Below are 27,736 nucleotides of genomic sequence, written 5' to 3' on the forward strand. Positions count from 1 at the left end.
ATGTATGTAGAGGACTCCCGCAGAGCTTAGAGGGAAGATTGCGCCCGCTTTCTCTTTTTCTGTATATATGTATGCATGCATGAGACATCTCAAATTTCTACCTTTTTACATTCATCAACCTGTCCTAGTTAGTTCTACTTACCCATTCCCTGCTCACTTTTTTCTGACAATTTAAATGATTCTTTATTCCAATTTCTACCTCCAGATTTTCCCCTGCTGCACAGCTATCTATGGAGATCATTGCAAATCTCTATGGTACCATCTTCCCTCAAAACTGTCTCCAAATACCCCGAGTAAGAGCTTCTGCTGGCCAGCACTACCATCTTCAGCCATTAACAGTAATTTTCAGAATGCACTTATTTGGATTTTGCTCACACCTTTTTCAGTAGTAGCTCAAGGTGAGTTACATTCAGGTACACTGGATATTTCTCTGTCCCAGGAGGGCTCACAATCTAAGTTTGTACCTGAGGCAATGAAGGGTTAAGTGACTTGCGCAGGATCACAAGGAGCATCAGTGGGATTTGAACTGGCCACCTTTGGATTACAAGACCAGTGCGCTAACCACTAGGCCACTCCTGAATAACATTCTGAATAGCCCAGAGAATGCTACAACTAAGATATCAGGTGGTGGTGTGAGCTCAAGGCTTTAAGGGGAGCTATGTCCAGATGGCTGTGGGCTGCAGTTTGTTTCACCAAAAAAAAAAGAGAATTTAATATCAATGTTATTACACTACATTACAATAGTCTTATATTTTGCAACATCCTCTAAGGTTCTGTGCGATCACAAAGTAATAAAAAAGAAACACCAGTCCATTCAGTTGAGAGAATACAACAATTTACATAACAGATCAGATTACAATTAACCTACATTTTGCTCAAGTAATACCGCTTTAAGTTGCTTATGAAATGTCAAATAATTAGATATCGAATGAGCAATTACTGGAAGAAAGTTCCACAATGAAGCAGCCTTGTAAGGATTCGAGGCCGAAAGCTGTCTGAAATATTTGACCAGCTTGACTGGTAGAAACTGTAAAAAAAAACTTGCTCTCTTAACAGCTGTATATTCAATAAAGGGGGGAAACCCCCCAACCAAATAGGAAGGCAGATTCCCCTGAAGAGACCAAAAGACTAATGTACATAATTTAAAATGAGATCTTGCAATAACTGGTAACCAATGCAATTTATGAAAATAAGGTGTCAACCTTTTCATTATTGATTTTGTGCAACCTATATACAAAATGTTGCAATAATCCACCTTTGAAAGCAACAGTGATTGCACTATTAATCAGAAAAGTTGTAATTAAAAAAAACTTAGGTATGGACCTTAACTTTTTCAATAGCAAAAAAGAATGCTTCACCACTTTTCAACTGACCATCCACCTCTACTCCTAAAACCCTTGTTACAAATTCAAATTTAAACTGCATATTGCCAAAAGGAAAAATTTTCCCTTCCTTAAACATCTCTCACAGATCCTAACCATAGAAATTTAGTTTTTTCCTAAGTTTTAATCGAAATTCTGTACAAATCTCAAACCATTAAAATGTATTTTTGTAATCCAAAATCAAATGATTCTTTTGGTGAAATAAAAAATACATTTTATGTACCAGCTTTCCAAGAAATGTTTTCTGCAGCTGAAGAAAAACATGAAAGGAGAGGGACAGAAGAAAAGACAAGCAAGGAGAGAGAATGTAGAAAAAAAGGCAGTGCAAGCAGGATGAAGAGAAAAGATGGAAGCTGTGACATGATTTTTAGCTGTTTCTACCCTGAACTTATTGATGGTATTCTGAAACATTTTTATTTATTTATATACCTTTAGGTAGTAACAGTCAGTGGACATCTGGACAAAAACGGGCAAGAAGTCATTTTTCCATACATTTTGACCAATATGCTTTTCCATGGATTATGTTTTTTTTTTTAAAGAAAGGCTTATTTTCAGAAGCAGGCAATAATTAACCCCTTCCACTTCTTGTAATAGGTGACCTAAAAGTCTTACAATGACTGCTAGCCACAAGCAGCTAGGCCTCAGCTGTGGCAGGTTTGCCAGTCCATTGCTGATAAGCATGACATGAGGCAGAAGGTGATGTTAGTCATCAGCAGGGGCTTCCCAGGATGACCACAACCAAAGTTCCTCACGATATAACTTGCTGAATCCAGTTAATCATCCTGGTAACTCTTGTGTACACACCATAGTATTTGGGAAGACCACAGCTGGCTCCCCAACTCACAATTCCTGCTAGAAACCATCTGCCACTGGGTTCCTTACAGACGAGGGGACCACCAGAATCTCCCTACAGAAAAAAAGGGACCAAGAAACTTCAGTGAAAATAGATATCCATCTTACATACAGTCTATCACCCTGACTCCTCTCTTTGTTCTTTTTTTCTGCTACTGCAGTTGTATTCTAACTTCATCTTTACATTTTTGTGTCTTCAGGTTAACCCAACAGGATTGATCCAGTCCTGGGTCACCGCATTGCATGTAGGGACCTGTAGTTCTGATTTTCCAGTTGTATTTCCTAAGAAATGCAAGCTCAATACCTATACCAGGGCTCTCCAGACTTTTCAAGTGAAGGGCCACATAGGATATTCATGACTGTTATGGCTGTAACAACAGGCTTCCAACAAATATTGAGTCAAAGGATGTGAAGACTTATAAATCAAGATATCTTGTTTTTTTTAATTCTTAATTACTTTTTAAATATTTCAATAAATTTTTTCACACTCTTACTTTAGAGGCCTTTATACTAAACCACTGTAAAATCTGCAGCTACCCCAGCTTAACATGGGATTTTAATGCATGGTAGCTACAAATTTAATGTTGCACCCATTGGGGGCATTCCCACTATTTTCTATTGCAGGTCATGCATAAATATTCATATTTGCCTGCAATACCTGCTCACGGTTAATGTGGAAGCATTTACCCTCAGATTCTATATATGGCTACTAAAATTGTGCATGCAGATTTGGCAGTGTGGCCAAACTGCATGCACAACTTAATTGTTTAACAAACCAATCGGCGCTGATAATTGGCCAATAACGAGCAATTATTGGTACTAATTGGAATTTACGAACGCAACTTTATAAGGGGTCCTTTTATGAAGCTGCGGTATAAGGGGGCCTGCGCTGTTGTTAGCATGTGTTTTTGACGTGCGCCGAGGCCCCTTTTTACCGCAGCAGGTATAAGGCAGGGAGGTGGCGGTAATGGCTCCCACGTTAACCCGGTGGTAACCAGGCAGCATGTGGTAGTGCCTGATTACTGCCAGGTATACACCGGCGCTACAAAAATTGAAATAGCACGCAGTGGGGTAGGGAACTACTGCCAGACTGCTGTGGTAGTCTGGCTGTACTTGCCTTTTAGCAAGCGGTAAGTCCATGTTGGGCTTACCACCACTTTGTAAAAGGGCCCCAAGTGTATTCTGTAAAGTGGTGCGTGTAAATTCTAATGCGTTGATATCAAAAGGGGGTGTGGCTATGGGAGGAGAATGTGTGTGCCTATAAACTACATGCACAGTTATAGAATATGCCCGATCTGTACCTAAGTTAGGCACAGGCATTTACACCAGGTTTTAGTTGGCATAAATGATTGCACCTAAATTTAGTTGTGGGTCTGGGCACTACATGTATTCTATAAACCATGCCTAAAGTTATAGAAGTGCTAAGCACGTTTTATTTGTGCTGATTATTTCAGTGCCATATATAGAATCTATTCCTTAGCGCCTCCTATTTAGGAAGTGGTAAGTGGTCCTGTATTAACTTCATCTAAGGCAGTTAGGGTGGAATTCAGTAAATGGTGCCTAAAGATGGGTGTCGGGATGATCTGTGCTAAGCTGGTATTCTATAAATGCTGCTCCATGCAAAGCGCCATTTATAGAATGCTAGCTTAATGTGGATTTCACGCCTAACTTTGAGCGCCAGCATTTATGCCTGCCAAAATCTGAAGTAAATGGTGGCACCCAATTTAAGGTAGCTGGACACACATTCTGTAATATAATTGGGCGCTAATTGTCAAACAATTTGAATTTACACGTGCATGTTGCTAGGTGCTATTCTATAAAGGTGAGCGTCTAAATTTTTGAGCATGCAACTGAAAAGGGGGCGTGGTCACAGGAAGGGCATGGATGGGTGAGGGACATTCACTCGAGATGTATGCAGTACTATAGAATATTGGAGATCTGTGCCTAATTAGGCGTGAAGATTTACACCAGGTTACAGTTGGTGTAAATCCTCGCACCCAAAATTAGGTGCGAATCCTGGTGCTAAGCATTATTCTATAAATGGCACCTAATTTGGTTTATTCTATAAATGGCCGTTTATAGAATAACACTCTGCTCATTTTTTATTAGCGCCCAAATTTGGGCGCCATTTACTGAATTTAGTCCTTTGTGCTCAGTGTGGTTTGGTAAAAGGGCCCCTTAATGCATTTTGAATTGAACGTTTTACACAGCAGAATGTGAAAAATGAACATGAATGTGAAGACTTTTGTGAGGGATTTGTAAATGCTTTAGAACAGGGGTTCTCAACCCAGTCCAGTCAGGTTTTTAGGACACCCACAATGAATATGCATGAGGCAGATTTGTATTCAATGGAGGTTGTGCATGCAAATTTAGTTCATGCATATTCACTGTGGATATCTTGAAAACGTGACTAGGTGTATCCCAAGGACTGGGTTGAGAACCATTCCCTCAATATGTTGATATGTTCACTGCAACTTCTATACGACAGCTATAAGTGCCATTCCTAATAACAAATGAAAAAGAAAACCAAAAAAGCAAAAGAAAAGCCAAGCTGTAAGTCAAGGAATGCAAAACAAAGTTACTTTCCTGTAGCAGGTTTTCTCTGAGGATAGCAGGATAGATAGTCTTACATGTGAGTGATGTCATTCTGAAGGAGCCTGTGGGGGATACTCCCCAACTTATTTACACAATTTTTAGGAACATTGCACCATGCGTGTGCACACTTATCCCAACCTGTTGCTGTTGCGTGGGAGCTAACCAATCACATTTTTTAGCTTATAGAATTCAACTCCAATAGGGGAGCAGAGCTGCTAAGTTACTCCGTTCCACGAAGGCAACTTTTTGGCCACTTCTGGTTTTATACTTACATTCCAAAGCAATATAGTATTTGTAGTTCCTAATTATATCCATTGAAATTAATGCAGCAGGGCTCATAATACATCATAATGAGGTTGTCAGAAATCCAGGTCTGATCTAAAATCTCCCTCCTGGAATTGGGTAACTTGGAAGCTCTGGGGGAGGAGGGAAGTATGTAAGACAGAGAACAGATGTTTTAGGTAAGTACAGGGCCACTCAGAGCGGGGGCAGGAGGTGGCAAGAGATTCCCCAGGCCTTTACACCAAGCTTCAAGCCACTTGTTGAGTTCTGTTTTACGTAGTCTTTTCTCTCCCTTTCCATATGTAGGAATAACTTCAAGAATAGCTGCAGTCCAAACCAAAGACTTGAGTCCTTCCCCAAGCTTCTGGAATGCTCCAAACTTGCTATTGTTGGCCAAGTAATTTGTCCCTAAATGGATTACAATATTAGTATTAGAATCTTTACTCTCTTCTCTGACCACATTCAGTGTTTGGTTTGTATTTCTGGTATCAGAAGATCCTGGAAGGTATTTCACTAGGTTGGGACCCTTGAACTGTGTTCCTAAATTAATGGCTCTTAAAATGGAGTCTCCCAGTAGTAAGAATTTTCTGCTTTGAGCTGATTTGTCATTGTTTTGTGAATGTCTTTTGGATTGAGTTACATTTCTTGTCTCTTCCTCCACCTCAGTACTTCTTTTCTGAGCATCATAATGCTCCATTGTAGCAAAGGAATTATATAGGGGCAAAGGCTGGGAGGGTGAATGCCTCTGTGACACAGGTCATAATCCTCCATTGCCCCAGGTATTAAAAAAAAAAAAACCAACTTAGATTTTGAGCCCACTAGGGACAGAAAAAAGTGCCTGTATAAAACTACCTCCTAAATAGGAGATGCTAAGTGACTCTGCACTAACTGCAACCTGATTATTGTGTGCTAATGCAAATGTTAATGCATGGCCTGCAGTGGAAGATGCTGGGCATGCCCCCAAATTGCCGCATTAGGTTTGCAGCTACCACACATTAATTTTCTCATTAAGCTGTGGTACTTGCAAAATGTAACAAATTTTAGAAAAGGACCCCATAGTTTTACTTATGCAAATGCCAGCTCTACAATGTGATCCAATATCAACACCAAGCTCCAGGCAAATTACAAATTCTTCTCGTAAATAACATTTATGTTAGTAGTACTACTGGATCTATCGGATGTGCAATGACACCACTACTATGGCTCAATATATCAAGCCGAACATTGCTTAGAGTGGGCATGTATTTGTCATTGATCCAAATTTTATTATTTTTTTACTTTAAATCTATCTATTATCAAAAAATCTTATTTTTCAAACTTCAAGTACTTAGCTTAGAAGGATGCCTAGTGTTAAGCACGCCCATGTGTTAAGCATGCCCCAGTCCCGCCTTTGCTTTGCTTCCGACACGCCCCTGTCAACTTTGGTCGTACCTGCGACGGAAAGCAGTTGAGGATGCCCCATCTTTCGATTTGTGTCGAAAGATGGGCGCCCTTCTTTTTCAAAAATAAGCCTGATGGGAGCCCCCTCCATTGAGAGAAGTTAAGGATACTTTTAAATTGGAGCTCTACAGTGTGAAGCATAAAGTAGTAGAAATACCATGGCCAGCTAGTCAACAGTAGCCAGAAATTCTGATTTGGCCATTGATTTTCAGCTATAGGTAGTCAACTAACCATTGTCTATCAGAAATTCCAGGGTGATAAGCCAGCAATGACCACAAACAGATTTGCTCACTGTTTTTCATCAGTAGGTGCCCAAATGGCCACCAGTAAAAGGAATTTTGATTTATAACAAAATATGAATCTTTTGCTGAGATGCAATCCTCAAACAAAAATTCTGCATCTCTTAGGGTAAAGAGGGATCCAAACTGCCTGCAAACATCAGGACATCTAGCCCTTCTTTCTTCTGTACAAGTCATTTAGATGGCAAACATAGACTCAGCATGTTCCATCAGAGAAGATACATGAGGCACAACAATCATGATGTATCACCTGACAGGCATCCTTTTTGCCTTCACGATAGCCAGCACAGAGCATTCTGGGAGAGATTTGGTAGTGATAGGCTTCAATACAGTTATCCTGATGAATCAGCTGAACATCCACCCTTTCTGAGAATGTTGCTGATGGGTCCTGTTCAGCACAAGACAGCACAATAAATAAACATAAAGCAAGGTGCCAAAGAGCACATAAAACATTTTTGTGTACATCCTCTCTCTTTCCCTCTCTGCCACTGAGTGAGAAACCCCACCTCACCTGACAGGGAGCTATAGGTTTACAGACAATCTTTGGTGCACTAAGCTATACACTGTCTGTGATGCAAATGCTCATTGCTGTCTGTGTCTTTTTCAACAAGTAGTGTAAGGTAACGTGCCTGCTTATTTTCGAAGGAGAAGGGCGGCCATCTTCCGACACAAATCGGGAGATGGCCGGCCTTCTCCTAAAGCCGGCCAAATCAGTATAATCGAAAGCCGATTTTTGGCCGGCTTTCAACTGCTTTCCATCGCAGGGCCGGCCAAAGTTGAAGGGGGTGTGTCAGCAGTGTACCGAAGGCAGGATGGGGGTGTAGTTAAGAGATGGCTGGCTTCGGCCGATAATGGAAAAAAGAAGGCCAGCTCTGACGAGCATTTGGCCGGCTTTACTTGGTCCCTTTTTGTTCACAACCAAGCCTCAAAAAGGTGCCCAAACTGACCAGATGACAACCGGAGGGAATCGGGGATGACCTTCCCTTACTCCCCCAGTGGTCCACCAACCTCCTCCCACCCAGGAAAAATACATTAAAAACATTTTTTTACCAGCACTCTAATGTCATACCCAGCTCCAGCACAGCACTATGTAGGTCTATGGAGCAGTTTTTAGTGGGTACTGCAGGGCACTTCAGGCAGCAGGCAGACCCAGGCCCATCCCCCCTACCTGTAACTTGTGGTGGTAAATGGGAGCCCTCCAAAACCCACCCGAAACCCACTGTACCCACATCTAGGTGCCCCCCTTCATCCCTAAGGGCTATGGTAGTGTTGTACAGTTGTGGGGAGTGGGTTTTGAGGGGCTCAGCACCCAAGGTAAGGGAGCTATGCACCTGGATCATTTTGTGACGTCCACTGCAGTGCCCCCTAGGGTGCCCGGTTGGTGTCCTGGCATGTGAGGGGACCAGTGCACTACAAATGCTGGCTCCTCCATGACCAAATGGCTTGGATTTGGCCGGGTTTGAGATGGCCGCCATTAGTTTCCATTATCGGCGGAAAACCAATGGCAGCCATCTGTAACGCCGGCGATTTCTAAGGACGGCCCAAATGTTGAAATTTGGCCAGCCCCGACCGTATTATCAAAATGAAAGTTGGTCGGACCATCTTGTTTCGATAATACAGTTGGGTACGCCACTTAACGGGGCCGTCATTAGAGATGGCTGCCCTTATAGATGGCCGGCCCCGTTCGATTATGCCCCTCTAAGTTATGCTGCATATTACTTCCTCTCATGTGAAGCTATGCAATAATGGCAACCAATGGATGCATTAAAGGCTTCAGACAGAGTGCTCTAGATGAACTGTGACTGCTCAAGATCAAAGGCTGAATGTCTTCACTACTCAATAGAAATGTGTCAAAATTCTTTGCTGAACAACTGCACTTTCTAAAATGATTTGTGCCCAACTTTTGTTCCTTCCCAACACAAATTTTGCTTTTAAAATAAGAAAGCAACTTTTAATCCATTTTTACAGAATGCACAATGGAATCAGATGAATTTCTGTGATTGTAGATCATGCTATCTCTCAGGAAGCTAGATGATAATGAGACACAGCTTGCAGTTAATGTTAGCTGTACTATTCTGCTTCTCTCTCCCTTTGAAGAATTTATTTTTTCTTACCATCCTCCTTGTCAGCTCCCCATCCAGTCACCCAGCACTGGATGCCTGACTTGAAGAGGTGTGTGCTGGCAGGAAGGCAGACAGGCTGGACAAAAGGTGAAATGATGACTGGGTGGTCAAGCTGCACTAGTGCCATGTCATAGTCATGGCTGTCTTCATCAAAGTATGGATGTACAATGATCCTGATCACCTTAAATGAAACCTCATTCTTGCTGGTTGCACTCTGCTTGAATTTGCCGAGATAGACAGTCCAGATTGAAGGAGACGCCAGACTGATGTGAGAAAAGAGATGTTGGTAAGACAGACAAAAAACAGGTTTCTCTTGTTTTCTTTCTGTACATGAAGCCTAGAATTATACCAATCTTTTTGCCCAAATCAGGGACAGACTGAGGGTGGTCTGGGGCCCCGGGCACTGAGGGTGCTTTGGGCCCCCCACCCGGCCTCTGCCCAACTCCCCTTGCCGCCCCCTTTGCCCTGGTCCAACCTGAGGGGTCCTGGTAGTCTGGTGGCCTCTGCGAGGGGGTATATTCTTTCCTGGCCGCTGAGCGCTGCCGCTATCTCCCCCCGCCTGTTCGCACCGCCATGTTTTCAAACTGGCAGCCGAAGACTTCCGCGGTAGTCTCACGGGTCTGACCATCTTGCGAGACTTCTACATGGAGTCTCGGACGCCATTTTTTTAAATATAGTGGTGCCGGGTGGGGGGAATAGCAGCAGCCAAGTGGGCTGGGCAGGGAAAGAACATTCCTCCCCCCCCCCCCTGCTGAGGCCACTTGATCTCCAGTGGTGCAACGGGCATCCGGGCAGAGACTCTGGGTCCCCTAGAGGCTCTGGGCTCTCGGGCACTGCCCGGTTTGCCTGAATTTTCAGTCCGCCCCTGGCCCAATTTAAAAAACAATGTTGTTTTTAGTTGATCAATATGTATTACTTAACACTTGTTTGGGTGCCGTTTATAGAATAGCGCATATCACCGGGATCCACATCCAACTTTAGGTCAGAGAATTTACTGAAACCGGGTGTAAATACGCCTAAATTAGACGCGGATCCCCCGAATTCTGTAACACTGTGTGCATCTTTAGTGAACACCCCTGACCTGCCCATTCTCTTCCCATGGTCATGCCCCTTTTTCAGTTGCATGCTAAGAGGTCCTTTTACTAAGCTGTGACAAAAGGGGGCCTGCGCTAGCATCAGCACATGTTTTTGACATGCACTGAGGCCCCCTTTTACTGTTGCGGGTAAAAGGCTGGCTATTGTTGGGGATAAGAAATGGCAATGCGGTAAGTAAATCATTTCGGGGGGGGGAGCACTTACCACCACCCATTGAGGTGGTGGTAAGGGCTCCTACGCTAGGGGCGTATCTGAACTTCAATGGTAGGGGGGCCAGAGCCGAGGTGAGGGGGCACATTTTAGCCCCCACCCCCGGCGCCGCTGACCCCCCCCCCACTGAAGACGACGACACCACCACCACCACCTCCAACTAGTTTAAACCCCCCTCTCACCGAAGACGACGACGACACACACCAACACCTGGCTCCAATTTTTGCCCAAATTTAATATAACAGATGAACGATGTCCCTTGAAGATTCAACTGCTTCCTCACCTCCAGCACTATTAACATAATGCAAATTGTTACCTGACTACCTCAACAAGGACTACCCAGCACTCCTCTGTATGCTTACCTGTCTTCATTGAGGCAGTGAGCAGCAGTCACTACCCACTGATCTGAGATTAGAGAGATCCTCCACATATGGCGACTCCTCGACCTGCAGGCTGGCCTGCCATGGCCACTCTCCTTCTACTGATAAGACCCCACCTACAATTCTATTCAATGGGGACTGAAGTCCACAATCTGAGAAGAGAATAAGGAAATGTAGTTGGTCTTGAATAGGAGCAAACGTACCCCCATACATTCACACATATGCACTTATCAACCCACCTTACACATAGGACTTGATCAGTCAGTTTTTAGTAATCCAGAACTCCATAGTGACTAAACATGGGATTTCCTGAGGGAGATATGACCTAGTGAAGTGCTTTCCAGATATGTTTTGATGATGCCACAGCTTTTCCAATATCCAAGAGGCAAATTTGCATTTGCTGAATCTACAACATATGTAAATATATCTCAATTGATATTCACTGTAGAAATATGAAAACATAACTGACGGTGGGGTCACCAGTACATGTTTGGAAAGCTCTATCCTAGTCATTAGGATAGAAATGGTGAATTTGGTGTTTGAGTGCAACAAACTGGTCTGGTTTTAAGGAAAGATCATGCTAATTAGATTATTGGATGAAAAATATAGAAATATAGCCATGAATATTCTTTAAGAAAAGCAAAGATCCAAAGGATGTCATCCAAGGATTATGGCATTGTATTACAACAGAGACACCCTCTGAGGAAGTGTGCCTATGCAAAACCAAATTAGGGGGCCTGTTTGCTAAGAGTGGAGGAGTGGCCTAGTGGTTAGAGCACTGATCTTGCAATCAGAGGTGGCCAGTTCAAATCCTGCTGCTGCTCCTTGTGATCTTGGGCAAGTCATTTAACCCTCCCTTGCCTCAGGTACAAACTTAGATTGTGAACCCTCCTGGGACAGAGAAATATCCAGTGCACCTGAATGTAACTCACCTTGAGCTACTACTGAAAAAAGTGTGAGTAAAATCTAAATAAATAAGATGCACTAGCATTTTTAGGCGCTCTTGGTACTGCTTAGTAAACAGTGCCCTAGGTGAGCTATTCCTAGAATGTGCTTTCTGGGGTGTTAGGTAGGGTTACCTACCTCCGAATTTCCCTAGACATGTCCTCCTTTTCAGGTGACTGTTGGGGTTAGATGGATTTTTTTCCAGCCAGCCCATTTGTACCAGGTTCTGGGCGGGTGGATGGATGGATGGATGGCTGGCCTTCTCTCCCCTGAGTATACCGTAGTGCATCCTGGTGGTCTAGTTGCCCCTTTTGGGATAGGGAAAGAACTCCACTCTTTCCTGCCCTGACCTCCACACTACCACCACTTCTTCAAAACAGCTGCTGAGACTTGTGGCCTTGTGAGACCACCAAGGCTGCAAGGTAGGCCTGGGAGGAGAGGGGGCAAGATGCTCATGGATGGGAGGGACAGAAGGGAGCCAGCTGCAGAAGGATGGGAAGGAAGTGAGAGGAGAGGGGGACATGCTGTACATGGAGGGGAGGGAAAGGAAGGGAAGGGAAATGGAGAAATGCAGCACATTAACAGAAGGGAATGGAGAGGAGAGTGGGACATGCTGCTCATGGATGGGAGGAAAAGGAAAGGGGAACATGTTGCTCATAGATGTTTGCTTTTTATGGAAATGTACATCTTTTCTAATGTTATATTTAGACTAAGGAAGAAAATGCATTTGTGTTACTTTTACCAGTATCTTCACTGTTTATTGAATCTGACTTTCTTGGAGGATCAAGGTGACTGTGCAGCAGGGGCGGGGCCAGGGGCTTGTTGCAGCGGGGCGGCATTTTATTTTTTGTATCCCTAGTGTTAGGTCCTGTCTGCTTCTACAGAATTCCTTCAAAGGTGAGCAGACTGGATATGAGAAACAATGAATATTTATTGTCCCTTCACAGGATAAAATTCAAAAGAAACGGGAAAAGAATACCAGAAGTCACAGCTGCACATGAGAGACTGGCAATATTCTATAGGGAAATGGTTGTGTTGTGGCACTGTAAAATTAGTTAATAAAAACATCTTTATGAAAAAAAGTTTATTTATTATCCGATATTCAAAGGCATTTATCCAGTTAGCTAATTGGATAAGTGCCAACAAGCAGGATATTCAACAGCACTAACTGGATAATGCTTCAGCATATTCCCTCTTGACCTACCTTGGAACTATCTGGACAGTGCTGTGGCAGTCCATGGGTGGAAATTATTGAATTTGTAATTGGTAAGCAAAATAATAAAGAATATACTTTCTCATATCCTGTTTAATTGGCATTGGTTTCTGTTACCCCTCCCAGTTGAGAATGGCTGGTTCATGCTAATTGGGAAGGGATAGAGCAGCCTTAACAGAGTACTGTATGACGAAATCATTAATGCAGAATTTCAGAGGTTATCCGATATAAATAGTGAAGATGGTCCATACTTCTTCACTTGAGAGAACATGGATCAGAGGAGGAATTGTGGAAAAAAATTGTTGCTTAATGGACTTTAAAATTCTTTTGTTCTCAGATGTGGCGCATGTAATAAAGTGATTCATCTTTGGACACAAGATGTGGCCTCAATAATTAAACTAATTCATTTACCTATTTAATTCCATAGTTTATCGGCTATGTTAGTTATCTACTTCTCTCCCCCTCCCATCCTCCACTAGTTCTTGACATTCCTCTTTACCACAGTGCTTCTCATCCGATGAATCTGGCAATCCACGGTAAGGTCACACTGGGGATTGACTTTCTTCAAGCAGGTCTTGTCTTCACAATGGTAAGTGAAAGGGGCCACACTGGACTCCTGCAAACATCAAAGGGCAAAAGCTGACAGCAACAACAGAATGCAGAAGATCTTCCTGTTCACTTTCAGGTAACCTCTTAACTATTTTATTTATTTTATTTTTGTTACATTTGTACCCCGCGCTTTCCCACTCATGGCAGGCTCAATGCGGCTTACATGGGGCAATGGAGGGTTAAGTGACTTGCCAGAGTCACAAGGAGCTGCCTGTGCCTGAAGTGGGAATCGAAAGTTCCTCAGTTCCCAGGACCAAACATTCATGTAGAAGTGGGCCCTTGCAGATCACCAATGTGGCCGCGCAGGCTTCTGCCTCTGTGAGTCTGACGTCCTGCACGTACGTGCAGGACGTGAGACTCACAGAACCAGAAGCCTGCTCAGCCTTCTAGGGAAACGAGACCAGTTTCCATACCACTGAAATCTGTCAAGTCTCAGTCGAGGGAGAATCCTGAGCCGGGACAAGATTTACAATATGTTTAACACCAGACCTGATTGTATTTATTACTTTTCCTCTCTTTTGGCATATCTTTCTATGTCTTTCTCTTACTTCAGTCTTTCACTTTAATTCTCACTGCCTCACTTTCTTTTTCCCTCTATCTCCCCGTCATCAGATGCAATAAAGGGACTCTACTTGCTAAATCTATGCAGACCCATCTGTGTTTCTTCTCCTTACCCTGTTCTTTCCTATTTTTCCTGGACCAATTTTTCTCTTGTTTCTGTTCTCTTGCTGTCCTAGCTTAATCTTTTCCATTCCTTACCTTCATTACAATGATCTTCATCACTTCCATTGCTGCAATCCAGATGCTTATCACAGACCCTATATAAATCCAGGCAGGTGCTGTCTTCTTCGCACTGAAATGCTGCTGAACAAACTGAGCAAGAAACAGGAACAAGAACATGAAATGAGAAAGAGGGTTTCCCCTGTGAATAAAGCCTGTTTGCTATGTTGAAGCTCAGGGATATAGAGAGCTGGCCTAGCGTTGACAAATATTTGGGACACTGGAGCCTCTTGACTATAATGAGGCCGTTTTTCAGCCGATGCAGTGACTAGATTAAATTAAATGCCAGGGCCACCATTAATTATCTATAGGTAATGGCATTGGATAACAAATACAGTCATTACTCCAGCACTATTCATTTAATTTAGATCAGTACATACGTATTGCCATACTGGGACAGACCAAAGGTCCATCAAGCCCAGCATCCTGTTTATCCAGGTCGCAATACCTGGCAAGATCCCAAAAAGTACAATACATTTTATACTGCTTATCCCAGAAATAGTGGATTTTCCCCAAGTCCATTTAATAATGGTCTATGCACTTTTCCTTTAGGCAGCCGTCCAAACCTTTTTAAAACTCTGCTAAGCTAACCGCCTTACCACATTCTCTGGCAACGAATTCCAGAGTTTAATTACACGTTGAGTGAGGCAAAACTTTCTCCGATTCATTTTAAATTACTACAGTGTTTCCCAAGTTGGTCCTGGAGTACCCCTTGCCACTCAGGTTTTCACGATATCCACAATGAATATGAATGAAAGATATTTGCACACAATGGAGGCAGTGTATGCAAATCAATCTCATTTGTATTCATTATAGATATCCTGAAAACCTGAGTGGCAAAGGGGTACTCAAAGACCGACTTGGAAAACACTGACTTAGACCTTCTGGGTATGTATAGGACCGAAAAATAGGCCCTGGGAAAAATCAATGCTATTCTATAAAGGCTGCTCCAGGATGAGCACCCTTTATAGAATAGCCCTTAGTGGGGATTCACATGCCCAACTTTGGGCATGAGGACTTCTACAATGTGAAATCTAGTATAAATCCTGGCACGCAAGTTGGGTATGTATCCCCAGAATTCTGTAACACTGTGGATATATTTTTGTGAATGCCGTGACCTGTTCATACCCTTCCCACAGCCATGCCCCCTTTTGGGTTGCACTCAAGAAGATTTGGGCACAGATATTTGTGGAATTGCATGCAGCCAGATCTGTGCACAAATCCAAATTAGTGCCAATTAACGTCAATAATTGCTTGTTAACACTCAATTATTGTTTGCTATCTAATTTATTTGTGCACAGATGTCAAAATCATAGGCAAATTGGGCACCCCAAATTTGCATGTCATTTATAGAATCCAGGGTATTGTGGCTGAATGTCGCTTTTATCTGAATAATTTTTTTAATCACTGTCCATTTTTTTTTTTATATTGGTTCATATTGAGGGCCATAATCGAACGGAACCGGCCATCTATAAGAGCGGCCATCTCTAATGCCAGCCCCGTCAAGCGGCGTACCCGACTGTATTATCGAAACAAGATGGCTGGCCATCTTTCGTTTCGATAATACGGTCAGGGCCGGCCAAATCTCAACATTTGGCCTGCCCTTAGAGATTGCCGGCATTAGAGATGGCTGCTATTGGTTTTCGAAGATAATGGAAACTAATGGCGGCCATCTCAAAATCCAGCCAAATCCAAGGCATTTGGTCTTGGGAGGAGCCAGCATTTGTAGTGCACTGGTCCCCCTCACATGCCAGGACACCAACCAGGCACCCTAGGGGGCACTGCAGTGGACTTCACAAAATGATCCCAGGTACATAGCTCCTTTACCTTGTATGCTGAGCCCCCCAAATCCCCCCAAAATCCACTCCCCACAACTGTACACCACTACCATAGCCCTTAGGGATGAAGGGGGGCACCTACATGTGGGTACAGTGGGTTTTTTTTTGGGGGGGGGGTTGTAGGGCTCCATTTACCACACAAGTTTAACAGGTAGGGCGGATGGGCCTGGGTCTGCCTGCCTGAAGTGCACTGCAAGTACCCACTAAAACTGCTCCAGGGACTTGCATAGTGCTGTGATGGAGCTGGGTATGACATTTGAGGCTGGCATAGAGACTGGCAAAAAAATGTTTTTATATTTTTTGGGGGGTGGGAGGGGGTTGGTGACCACTGGGGGAGTAAGGGGAGGTCATCCCCCATTCCCTCTGGTGGTCATCTGGTCAGTTGGGGCACCTTTTTAAGGCTTGGTCGTGAACAAAAAGGGATCAAGTAAAGTCGGCCAAATGCTCGTCAGGGCCAGTTTTCTTTTTTCCATTATCGGCCGAGCCGGCCATCTGTTGACCACGCCCCCATCCCGCCTTCGCTACCCTGCTGACACGCCCCCTTGAACTTGGCCGGCCCTGCGACAGAAAGCAGTTGAAGCCGACCAAAATCGGCTTTCAATTATACCGATTTGGCCGGGTTTAGGAGATGGCCAGCCATCTCCCGATTTGTGTCGGAAGATGGCTGGCCTTCTCGCTCGAAAATAAGCAGGATAGCAATTCAAATGGCCTGATACTGTCCAACTGATATTTAAGACCATTTAGCTGGCCAGGAATGGTTCTTGGCCAGTTAAAAGGCACTTAACTGGCTATCTGCCAATATTCAGTGGGAGAAAGCTGGCTGTCTCCCGCTGAATAGTGCCGGTTAGCACTTAGTGGATAGCCAATTATATCGCGCAATATAATTGGCTATCCGCTGATATTCAGCACATTGCGAGCTATGTTTGGTGGCCAAATTAGGCCACCAAAATAGCAGGCCTATCTTTGGCTGAAAATCAACTTGGCCAGTTAAGTTGAAACTGGCCAAAAAACACCCAAATACTCAGTGCCAGTCACCTGAAAGAGCCCAGCTTTGAATATCCAGGCTCAGCGCCGCCCACCAGAGGCAGCCCGGCTACCTTAAGTGGTCTGAATATCAGCCCCTGTGTGTATAAGTTTATAGATAGGTGAGTTAGATGTTCACCAGCTACTGGGGAATGTATAACTCATTTTGAATATTAGCCTGAATATTTTTTCTGGCTTTAAGTAGTAAGTGAAAATTTTGCATCTTTACTCAAATTAGTAGAGGTTAAAATGACCCCCAAGGATTAGCCAAATGGCCCAAATGACAGCTGTTCTTGCTGCCATGTGACCCCCATTTCATGAGCAGTGTGGTGCCCATCTGAATTACCTGGACAAAATGCAGCTGGTCCGAAGGGCAGAATTTCAGAAGTCAAAAATTTATCCAAAGCTACCTGGACAAGTCTTTTGAATACTGGCTTTTGAAACTTCTTGTGCTGTTTTCACCACAATCTAAACATACCCACAGAAAAACTTCTTTTTTATAATCCATGGTGGTGTATACTTGGAGCTTGGCAAAAAATGTCAGTTTTCAGCCAAAAATGCTCTTGCTGAGGCTGAAGTGTTAAGAGAAATAGAGGCTGCAGCAAATAAAAGTCCACGGCACCCAGCTTCAAATTCTAAGTGCAATCTGGGCATTCATTTGCAAGAATATGGGAAAATGTCAACACTGCATGTCATTATCAAACGAAAACAAGCAAACCAGAGAAATCCCACAAAAATTAGTGCTTCATCATTTGCCAATAATAGTGTGCACTCTTTTGAGAAAGTGTGCACCATTTGCAAAGAGGGTACCCATTGCACTTGCACAAACCACTGCACAAGCATGTATAGGAGTAAATTCTAGGCTGGAAGAAGAGGTAGATGAGGGGGTTTATCTGTGATATGGATGTTGTGAGATGGTGTGGAGAAGAAAGATGCATGGGTGAGATGAATGGATGAGGGGGGTATATGAAAAAAGCCGATGCAAACTGGGCTTCACATACTGTGTTGTTGGGTTCTATGGTTTAAATTAGATACATCGTATGTATTTGACAGTGTTACCAGAATTGTGGAATGTGGCCACAGTTTTTATTTGCGACAATAAACATAAAATAATTAAAAAAAAAAAAGTAAATTCTATAAATGGCGCCTAAAAAATCAGTGCCAAAACCTCTTGCTTAAGCGGTATTCTATAAGCCCCACCTAAAGTTTGGCGCGGTTTATAGAATACACGTTTAAGCGGGAAGTCACACGTAAATTTAGGCACGGCCATTTGCACCAATGAAAATGTGGTGTAAATGCCTGCAACTAAATTTACACATGGAGCACCATTATTCTGTAATTACATGGGTAGCATAAAGTCACACCCTGTTCCGCCCTGAAATGTCCATGACCCTCCCATTTTCGCACCCCCTTTTTTGGATCACGCTTAAATTTTATTTATTTATTTATTTTATTTGTTACATTTGTATCCCACATTTTCCCACCTATTTGCAGGCTCAATGTGGCTTACATAGATAGTACCGTAGAGGCGTTTGCCTTCTCCGGTAGAGAAACAAATACAAAGAGTTAATGTGGTCGAATAAGGTTCCTGTGTTATAGTCACATAGGGGAATCGGATAGAGGAAGAGTTGTACAAGGTCTATTACAAGCTTTGGTTTTGTTGTGTTGCAGGGTTTAGGCACTTAAGTTGAGTCGGTAGGGTATGCCTTTTTCGAACAGGTTGGTTTTTAGTGATTTCCGGAAGTTTAGGTGGTCGTACATTGTTTTCACGGCTTTCGGTAGTGCATTCCACAGTTGTGTGCTTATGTAGGAGAAGCTGGATGCATAAGTTGATTTGTACTTCAGTCCTTTGCAACTTAGGTCGTGGAGATTTAGGTATGTTCGAGTTGATCTGATTGTGTTTCTTAATGGTAGGTCTATGAGGTCTGTCATATATCTCAGGGCTTCTCCATAGATAATTTTGTAGACCAGGGTGCAGATTTTGAAAGCTATACGTTCTTTGATTGGTAGCCAGTGTAGTTTTTCCCGGAGGGGTTTGGCACATTTGAATTTTAGGCATGGATCCCGTGCTAACTTTACACACATAGGCCCCAATTATGTCTAATTAGTGCCAATAATTGTTAAAAGCCAGTTATTGGCACTAATTGGCCTGTTATTCAATTAAATTGTGTGCAGAAACTTTTTTATTTTTCTTACATTTGTACCCCATGCGGCTTACATATTATATACAGGTACTTATTTGTACCTGGGGCAATGGAGGGTTAAGTGATTTGCCCAGAGTCACAAGGAGCTGCCTGTGCCTGCAGTGGGAATCAAACCCTAGAACCAAAGTCCACCACTCTAACCACTAGGGCCACTCCTCCACAGGAACGCGCCTAAATTTGTGTGCGCAATTTTTGGCAACCTTTACAGAATCAGGGGGATAGTGTGTACTCTTTCAAAGCACGCCCTCTTTGCACATGTTGTGCCTTCTTTCTAAAGAGTGCGCATTCAGGGAGGTCTTTTGCTAAGGTACGCTAGCGTTTTTAGCTTGTGATAAAAATCAGCTGGTGTTAAATGCTGTGACGCCCATTATATTTCCGTGGGCATCTCAGCATTTAGTTCCAGCTAATTTTTAGCATGAGCTAAAAACGCTAGTGCACCTTAGTAAAAGAGACCCCCTCAATGACTGCTTCCAAGACAAAAAAAATGGTCAAACAAAAACAAATTAAACAAACAATCCTAGAAAACGTCATGGGAAACAACAAGAAATGAAAATTTTCTTGCTGCCCATCCCTAAGTTTGATTTCAGCATGTTCAAACTGTCCTAAAAGCCTATGATTCAGAGTTTGATTCAGGAATGGTTGGAACAAGTATAACGTAAGCTACATTGGTAATGGGGACGAGAGGGAAGTTCAAGGAAAGAGGAGAATGTCTTGGTGACGTAAAAATTAAGTGCTCTTCAGGGAACAGGGAAAGAAGAGGTGAGTAAGATAGCATACCACAATTTCTTTCATCAAGTCCATTTGAACAATCCTTTACTCCATCACAGGCAGGGACGCAAAGTCCATTCACAATACATAAGAATTCTCCTGGACAGGCTGCAAAAAACAGGTATATATACGTTATTAGACCCATCAACTCTATTGTTGCAGGGGTGATTGCCTCACAAGGGGGACAATCCCCCTCCAAACTATGGCATCAACATCTTGGACTAGATTCAGTAAATGGCACCCAAATTTGGGTATTATCCTAGGGTATTAATAACTTGTTGGTTTCCAATATTAATTGATAATAAACACCTGTAGTAACAGCTTACATACAATATTATATATTTTGTTTGTTTGCTTTTTTATAAACATAGGGCCCCTGTGTAAGGCTCTATGCACGCCCAGCATGCGCAAAAATAAACTTACTGCCCGACTATCGTGTTCCTCTTGCGGTAATTTCATTTCTGGCGTGTGTCTGCTATGCATGTCTGGAAAATATTCTTTATTTTCAGATGAACGTAGTGGACGCGTACCAAGTGGCATCTGATGTGCGTAGGTCATTACCGTGCAGATTCCTTACAGCCAGGTCTATGGCTGGCAGTAAGGTCAGACACCCCCTTACTCCCCCAGTGGTCACTAACCCCCCTTCCACCCTCAAAAACATCTTTCAAAATATTTTTTGCCAGCCTCTATGCCAGCCTCAGATGTCATACTCAGGTCCATCACAGCAGTATGCAGGTACCTGGAACAGTTTTGTGGGTTCAGTGCACTTCAGGCAGACAGACCCAGGTCCATCCCCCTCCCTACCTGTTACGTTTGTGGAGGAAACAGCGAGGCCTCCAAAACCCACCACAAACCCACTGTACCCACATCTAGGTGTCCCCTTCACCCATAAAGACTATGGTAATGGTGTACAGTTGTGGGTAGTGGGTTTTGGGGGGGGTGGGGGGCTCAGCACACAGGTAAGGGAGCTACAGTGGTGGAAATAAGTATTTGATCCCTTGCTGATTTTGTAAGTTTGCCCACTGACAAAGACATGAGCAGCCCATAATTGAAGGGTAGGTTATTGGTAACAGTGAGAGATAGCACATCACAAATTAAATCCGGAAAATCACATTGGTGGAAAGTATATGAATTTATTTGCATTCTGCAGAGGGAAATAAGTATTTAATCCCTCTGGCAAACAAGACCTAATACTTGGTGGCAAAACCCTTGTTGGCAAGCACAGCGGTCAGACGTCTTCAGTAGTTGATGATGAGGTTTGCACACATGTCAGGAGGAATTTTGGTCCACTCCTCTTTGCAGATCATCTCTAAATCATTAAGAGTTCTGGGCTGTCGCTTGGCAACTCGCAGCTTCAGCTCCCTCCATAAGTTTTCAATGGGATTAAGGTCTGGTGACTGGCTAGGCCACTCCATGACCCTAATGTGCTTCTTCCTGAGCCACTCCTTTGTTGCCTTGGCTGTATGTTTTGGGTCATTGTCGTGCTGGAAGACCCAGCCACGACCCATTTTTAAGGCCCTGGCGGAGGGAAGGAGGTTGTCACTCAGAATTGTACGGTACATGGCCCCATCCATTCTCCCATTGATGCGGTGAAGTAGTCCTGTGCCCTTAGCAGAGAAACACCCCCAAAACATAACATTTCCACCTCCATGCTTGACAGTGGGGACGGTGTTCTTTGGGTCATAGGCAGCATTTCTCTTCCTCCAAACACGGCGAGTTGAGTTCATGCCAAAGAGCTCAATTTTTGTCTCATCTGACCACAGCACCTTCTCCCAATCACTCTCGGCATCATCCAGGTGTTCACTGGCAAACTTCAGACGGGCCGTCACATGTGCCTTCCGGAGCAGGGGACCTTGCGGGCACTGCAGGATTGCAATCCGTTATGTCGTAATGTGTTACCAATGGTTTCGTGGTGACAGTGGTCCCAGCTGCCTTGAGATCATTGACAAGTTCCCCCCTTGTAGTTGTAGGCTGATTTCTAACCTCCTCATGATCAAGGATACCCACGAGGTGAGATTTTGCGTGGAGCCCCAGATCTTTGTCGATTGACAGTCATTTTGTACTTCTTCCATTTTCTTACTATGGCACCAACAGTTGTCTCCTTCTCGCCCAGCGTCTTACTGATGGTTTTGTAGCCCATTCCAGCCTTGTGCAGGTGTATGATCTTGTCCCTGACATCCTTAGACAGCTCCTTGCTCTTGGCCATTTTGTAGAGGTTAGAGTCTGACTGATTCACTGAGTCTGTAGACAGGTGTCTTTCATACAGGTGACCATTGCCGACAGCTGTCTGTCATGCAGGTAACGAGTTGATTTGGAGCATCTACCTGGTCTGTAGGGGCCAGATCTCTTACTGGTTGGTGGGGGATCAAATACTTATTTCCCTCTGCAGAATGCAAATAAATTCATATACTTTCCACAATGTGATTTTCCGGATTTAATTTGTGATGTGCTATCTCTCACTGTTACCAATAACCTACCCTTCAATTATGGGCTGCTCATGTCTTTGTCAGTGGGCAAACTTACAAAATCAGCAAGGGATCAAATACTTATTTCCACCACTGTATGTACCAGTTGGTGTCCTGGCATGTCAGGGGGACCAGTGCACTACAAATGCTTACTCCTCCCACGACCAAAGGGTTGTTTCTGAGATGGTCGTCCTTGGTTTCCATTATCGCCGAAAATCAGAAACGACCAAGTCTAGGGACGACCATCTCTAAGGACGACCTAAATTTCAAATGTATGCTGGACAGGGCTCACCATTCCTCCCCAATGGTTTGCAATTCCTAACGCCACCTCTGGGCTGGTGTAGGGTTTGCCGCGGACAGCGCGCCAATGTTTGGCGTGCTGCTTGCTGATCATTTGGGAGGAATACATTTAGCAAGCATTTGCATGCTACTTGCGCTAAGAGCCCTGTTTTGCATGCATTTGCATTCTAGTTGCATTCAGAGCCTTTGAGCACATTGTTTCACACGCTTGTGGGCTCAAACACAGGCGCTAATATGGTGCTAACAGCCTCTAGCGCCTGTGTTTGCTTCTGATCATCGACCCATGAATTAGAAGTGTGCCATGTTGCTACAGCAGCTCCTTAGGGAATACTGCCATACTGTTTTGATAGATCTATAAAAGCTAGGGACCTCTAGCAGCAGTATAGATTTCTTTTTTTAGCTGAGAGCTGGAGGAACAGGAGCTCAACTGTTAGTTTCTGTAGAAGCTGTTCCTTTGGCAGAAGATAGTGGAAATGTTATCCAAGTTTATGCTTTTGGTGTTAAGAAAAGCAGTTTTTGCCTACCACTCCATTCTTGAAAAGAAAGAAGGAAAAGAAAAAGAGGTTGCTCTACCTGATAAACCCATTTACATCATGTGCAAGAGGAAAAGAGGAAATTAAAGGTTGCCTAAGTGGTATCTGCAGGACAGGAGACAAAGATATAGAGCTGCAATAAAGGTATACAGCTACAGGAGAAGTTGGAGAGTCATCCAACGAGTGCCTCCTCTCTGAGGAAGGAGATCAGGAGACGTAATGGAAGAATCTGGAGGAGAAAGCACAGTACCCTAGGTATGAAACAGGAATTGTACCAGAACAGAAGAGTCAGAGCAAGATGGAGTACGAGTAGGAAGTCAGTGAGGTTGTTCCTCAGAACCACCTCAATTTCGCTGATTAGATTTCTATTTGAGATTTTCCATGCCCAAAAGAAGGGTTTTCCCAGCTCCCTCTACAAGATCTGAGTCGGGTCTGATGGATCGATTCACTGTCCGAGGAGTGTTGGTTGGGCAAGATGCTTTGCAGCAGGGAGGAGTGGCGAGAGGAAAACCGCTTTCCCCGTTTGAAGGGGACACCACACTGAGCCCTGAAGAGCGGAGTCCTCCGGTGATGCCGTCAACAGTGCAAGATGGACGCCCCAGATCGCTCAGACCCGATGAGGTGATGACTGATCTGGGAGCAGGGGCTGCCACGCGCAATGGATTGCCGAGTGCAGCAGTGCAGGGAGGCACTGCTGGGAGTTACACCGGCGGTTTTGGAATGGAAATGAGGGAGGTGGAGGCCGTGTGTCATGGGAGAGCCCAGGAAGAGACTCAGCTGCACGTTAACATTTCGGCGGTGAGGAAACCAGAAAAAATTACCCTGGAAAACATCTGGGATGCTTTGGTTAGTCTTGAAAATACTTTTACACAGAAAATTTCCTCAATATTGATGGTTACTCAGACACTCCCGGGCAAAGTGGTAGAATTGGAGAAACAGATGCAACGAAGTCAGATTTTTGAGCAAACAAAGAAGATATAGTTAAAACTAAAGAAATCCAAGTGGCATTGATTAAAGAAAACATCTTATTACAAAGGAAATAGAAAACTTAGAAAATCAACAAAAGATGAAAACTTTTTTATAAATTTCCCAAAAGTGCCAGCTGTGGCTCCTTTATTAACTTTTAAGAGGTATCTCTCAGAAGTCTTAAAAATATCAGAGGAACTCTATCCACCAGTTTCGAAAATCACCCTATACTAAGAAACCTTTGGATCAAATATTAACAAATACAGAGATACCATTTGAAGAGTTAAATTTATCTCAAATTATAGAAGAAGATTTATGGGGAGTACAACCTGCCATTTTAATTGTGGATTTTGTTCTTCAGCCGGACCGGGATTGGATCCTAAAGTCTTTTTTCAAATATAGACAGGAAGTTTTTCTGAATTGTAAAGTTAAAGTTTTTCCAGACATTTCCAGACAAACTCAAAAAAGACATCAGTCTTTTTGAAACTCCGATTAAGAGTTTTTCAATTGGGAGGAACTTTCTGGCTCAATTTTCCCTGTAAATGTGTTGTTAAATTGCATTCAGTTAAGTATGGTTTTTTTGAAAGTGAACACTTGCAGATTTTTCTGGACTCCTCTAAACAGGACCCAGCCGTGTCTCCCTTGTTAGAAGTTCCGGTAACAGCTACTCCGTAGGAATGTATACTCCGGAATTACTTCCTACTCTTATTTTTCTTTTTTTGAAGATAAATCCTAGAATTATGCCTTGCTCCAAATTGTGGACTTTACTTATAATTGTCACTTAAAAGATATCTTATATCAATAATTTCTTTAGGTGGTGTGATGTTACTCTTTTCCATACAAGTTTTCTTGTAAAAATGTTTGAAACTATAAAAAAAAAAGAAAAAGAAAAAGAAACAGGAGAGTCTCCTTTTCCATTTTTCCATTTCCAAGAAGCCTCCCGGAACATTGTGACTCAGAGAAATCTTCACTTAAATTCTGCTAATTTGAGTGGTTGTAATCGATTTATGCCCAAGATAAATTTTTATGTTACACCATGTAAACAGTAAAAGTGTAGTGGGATACTATTTGTGATTCAGCTTGCTTTAATGATTTCATAGCTTTAAGACTACACAGTCTACACCTGGGCTCTAGAGGCACAGACTCTGCCTATTTGAAGGACTCACCACAGGGATTAAGAGAAATAGCTGAGAGAAGATAGGAAAAGACTCAGCCCTGGTACCAAATTTCACTCTTGTATGGTTGGCTCTGGCATGAAGCAGGCCTTTCAAATACATCAAATGTATCTATATTCTTTGCACTGACTCAGAAACATTCCTTTCTTTTGTTTTCATTAGGATAGGTTTCCAAGAGCTCCTTAAACTGCAGAAAGCACTAGAAAGCAAACGGTCTTGATGGCAATGAAAGGACACACATTTACTCACGATCTGTTTGGTTGTAGAGGCTGTAGGAAGCTTGCACTCCTGGTCCGGTTAGGGTGATCTCAGAGGTGAAAGATATGGTTATACTGGCAGACACGATGGCTATCCTTTCAGCATATGGCTGCAGGATTCGTGTGCCACACAATCTGAAAACAAATAAAGATGACACTACTCAACTGAGTAAAAGAATTAACATCATGAAGTACCTCAGCAAAACTGTGATGAAATATATGCCATTGACAGGAAACACCAAGGATTACACTCCTGGGAAAGCCACTCAGGTACTCTGCTACATCTCAGACAAATAACCTCTGTCATTGCTTTTTCATATTATAATAAATAAGGAATTACAGGACATTTGTGCAGCCCTATCTTGTGACGTGTCTCTCACAGTGTGTTAAATGAGACAACATCTTGGTATACAATGAGGGGCATAATCGAACGGAAATGCCTATCTCCATGGGCGTTTATCTCGAGAACGGGTCCATAAAGGGGCGGGCTGAACCGAATTTTCGAAAAAATGGACGTTTTTGAGCTGGGCGTTTGTTTTTTTTAACGATAATGGAAACTAAAAACGCCCAGCTAAAAAATGTCCTAATCCGAGCTATTTGGTCGTGGGAGGGGCCAGGATTCGTAGTGCACTGGCCCCCCTGATATGCCAGGACACCAACTGGGCACCCTAGGTCAGTGCGGTGGACTTCAGAAAAAGCTCCCACATGCATAGCTCCCTTACCAAGGGTGCTGAACCCCCAACCCCCTCCCCCAAAACCCACTACTCACAAATGTACAACACTACCATAGCTCTTAGGGGTGAAGGGGGCACCTACATGTGGGTACAGTGGGTTTTGGAGGCTTCCCATTTACCAGCACGAGTGTTACAGGTGGGGGGGTTGGGCCTGGGGCCACCTGGCTGAAGTGCACTGCGGTACCCACTAAAAGTGCTCCAGGGACCTGCATACACTCAGGTCTCTAGGACTTGTTGCTGCTGTATAACATTGGCACACCAGTTGACACCTGAAGACTAATCTCTCCGAAAACGTCCTTTATTGGAATAACCGCGTTTACTCACAGTTAACTGCAGATCAGAGGTTGTGCCCCACTGGTAACGAGTCTCCCTGGTACTGAGATTAGCAGTAGGTCAGAGCTGGCAGAATGCTGTACAATGCCCTCTTTCAGCCACATTCAAGGGAAGAACTAAGTTGTCTAACATGGCTAACACAGGAAAGGGAACTAAAACTGGCTTACAATAATGGCCACTACCGCATGGACTACAACAGGAAACACAACAGGGCACACTCTGACCCAGTAGGCAGGGGGAAAAGCACCATGGGAGAAGAGCCTACCAACTACCAACATCGTGAGACTGTAACAAAGCTAATGAAATCACGGAGCCCAATACCCTACACCCAACACAATGCAATGCTGATGTGACCCTGTACTGCACCCGAGAGCCACATCTGACCCAGGGAAAGGCTGTGAGAGGATCGAACACATTCTGCTGTCATGGAGGTGGGTACGGCATTTGAGGCTGGCATACAGGCTGGAAAAAAAGTTTTTAAAGTGGGTTTTTTTTGGTGGGAGGGGGTTAGTGACCACTGGGGGAATCCGGGGAGGTCATCCCCGATTCCCTCCAGTGGTCATCTGGGCAGTTGGAGCACTTTTTGGGGACTTGTTCGTGAAAAAAAAGGGTCCAAAAAAAGTGACCCAAAGTCGCGGTAAAAATGCCTTTTTTTTCAATTATCAGCTAAAGACGCCCATCTCTCCTCGGCTGATAACCACGCCCCAGTTCCGCCTCCACCACGCCTCCGACACGCCCCTGTCAACTTTATTCATTTCCACGACGGAGTGCAGTTGGAAACGCCCAAAATCAGCTTTCGATTATACCGATTTGGGCGCCTTTGCAAGACAAACGTCTATCTCCCAATTTAGGTCGCACTATAGGCGTTTTTCTCTTTCGAAAATAAGCCGGATAGAGTTTTCTTATTTATCTCAAAGCATAAAATATAGGTTATT

At 43.6% G+C, this 27,736-nt stretch overlaps 1 protein-coding gene across 1 annotated transcript in view; it reads right to left on the reverse strand.

The window, feature by feature from the left end:
• Nucleotides 1-628: 628 nt before the first annotated feature.
• TMPRSS6 (transmembrane serine protease 6) overlaps nucleotides 629-27,736 on the reverse strand; it is a 115,917-nt gene continuing 88,809 nt past the window's right edge. The window contains 12 exon segments of the mRNA XM_030210217.1: nucleotides 629-2,289; nucleotides 7,101-7,211; nucleotides 7,213-7,238; nucleotides 8,965-9,236; nucleotides 10,641-10,720; nucleotides 10,722-10,810; nucleotides 13,316-13,342; nucleotides 13,345-13,417; nucleotides 13,419-13,432; nucleotides 14,185-14,298; nucleotides 20,048-20,146; nucleotides 25,727-25,869. Coding sequence (XP_030066077.1) covers nucleotides 2,131-2,289; nucleotides 7,101-7,211; nucleotides 7,213-7,238; nucleotides 8,965-9,236; nucleotides 10,641-10,720; nucleotides 10,722-10,810; nucleotides 13,316-13,342; nucleotides 13,345-13,417; nucleotides 13,419-13,432; nucleotides 14,185-14,298; nucleotides 20,048-20,146; nucleotides 25,727-25,869 — 1,207 coding nt within the window. The 3' untranslated portion in view covers nucleotides 629-2,130.

This window comes from Microcaecilia unicolor, chromosome 1 (assembly GCF_901765095.1).
Source record: "Microcaecilia unicolor chromosome 1, aMicUni1.1, whole genome shotgun sequence".
NCBI classification, from domain to species: domain Eukaryota; kingdom Metazoa; phylum Chordata; class Amphibia; order Gymnophiona; family Siphonopidae; genus Microcaecilia; species Microcaecilia unicolor.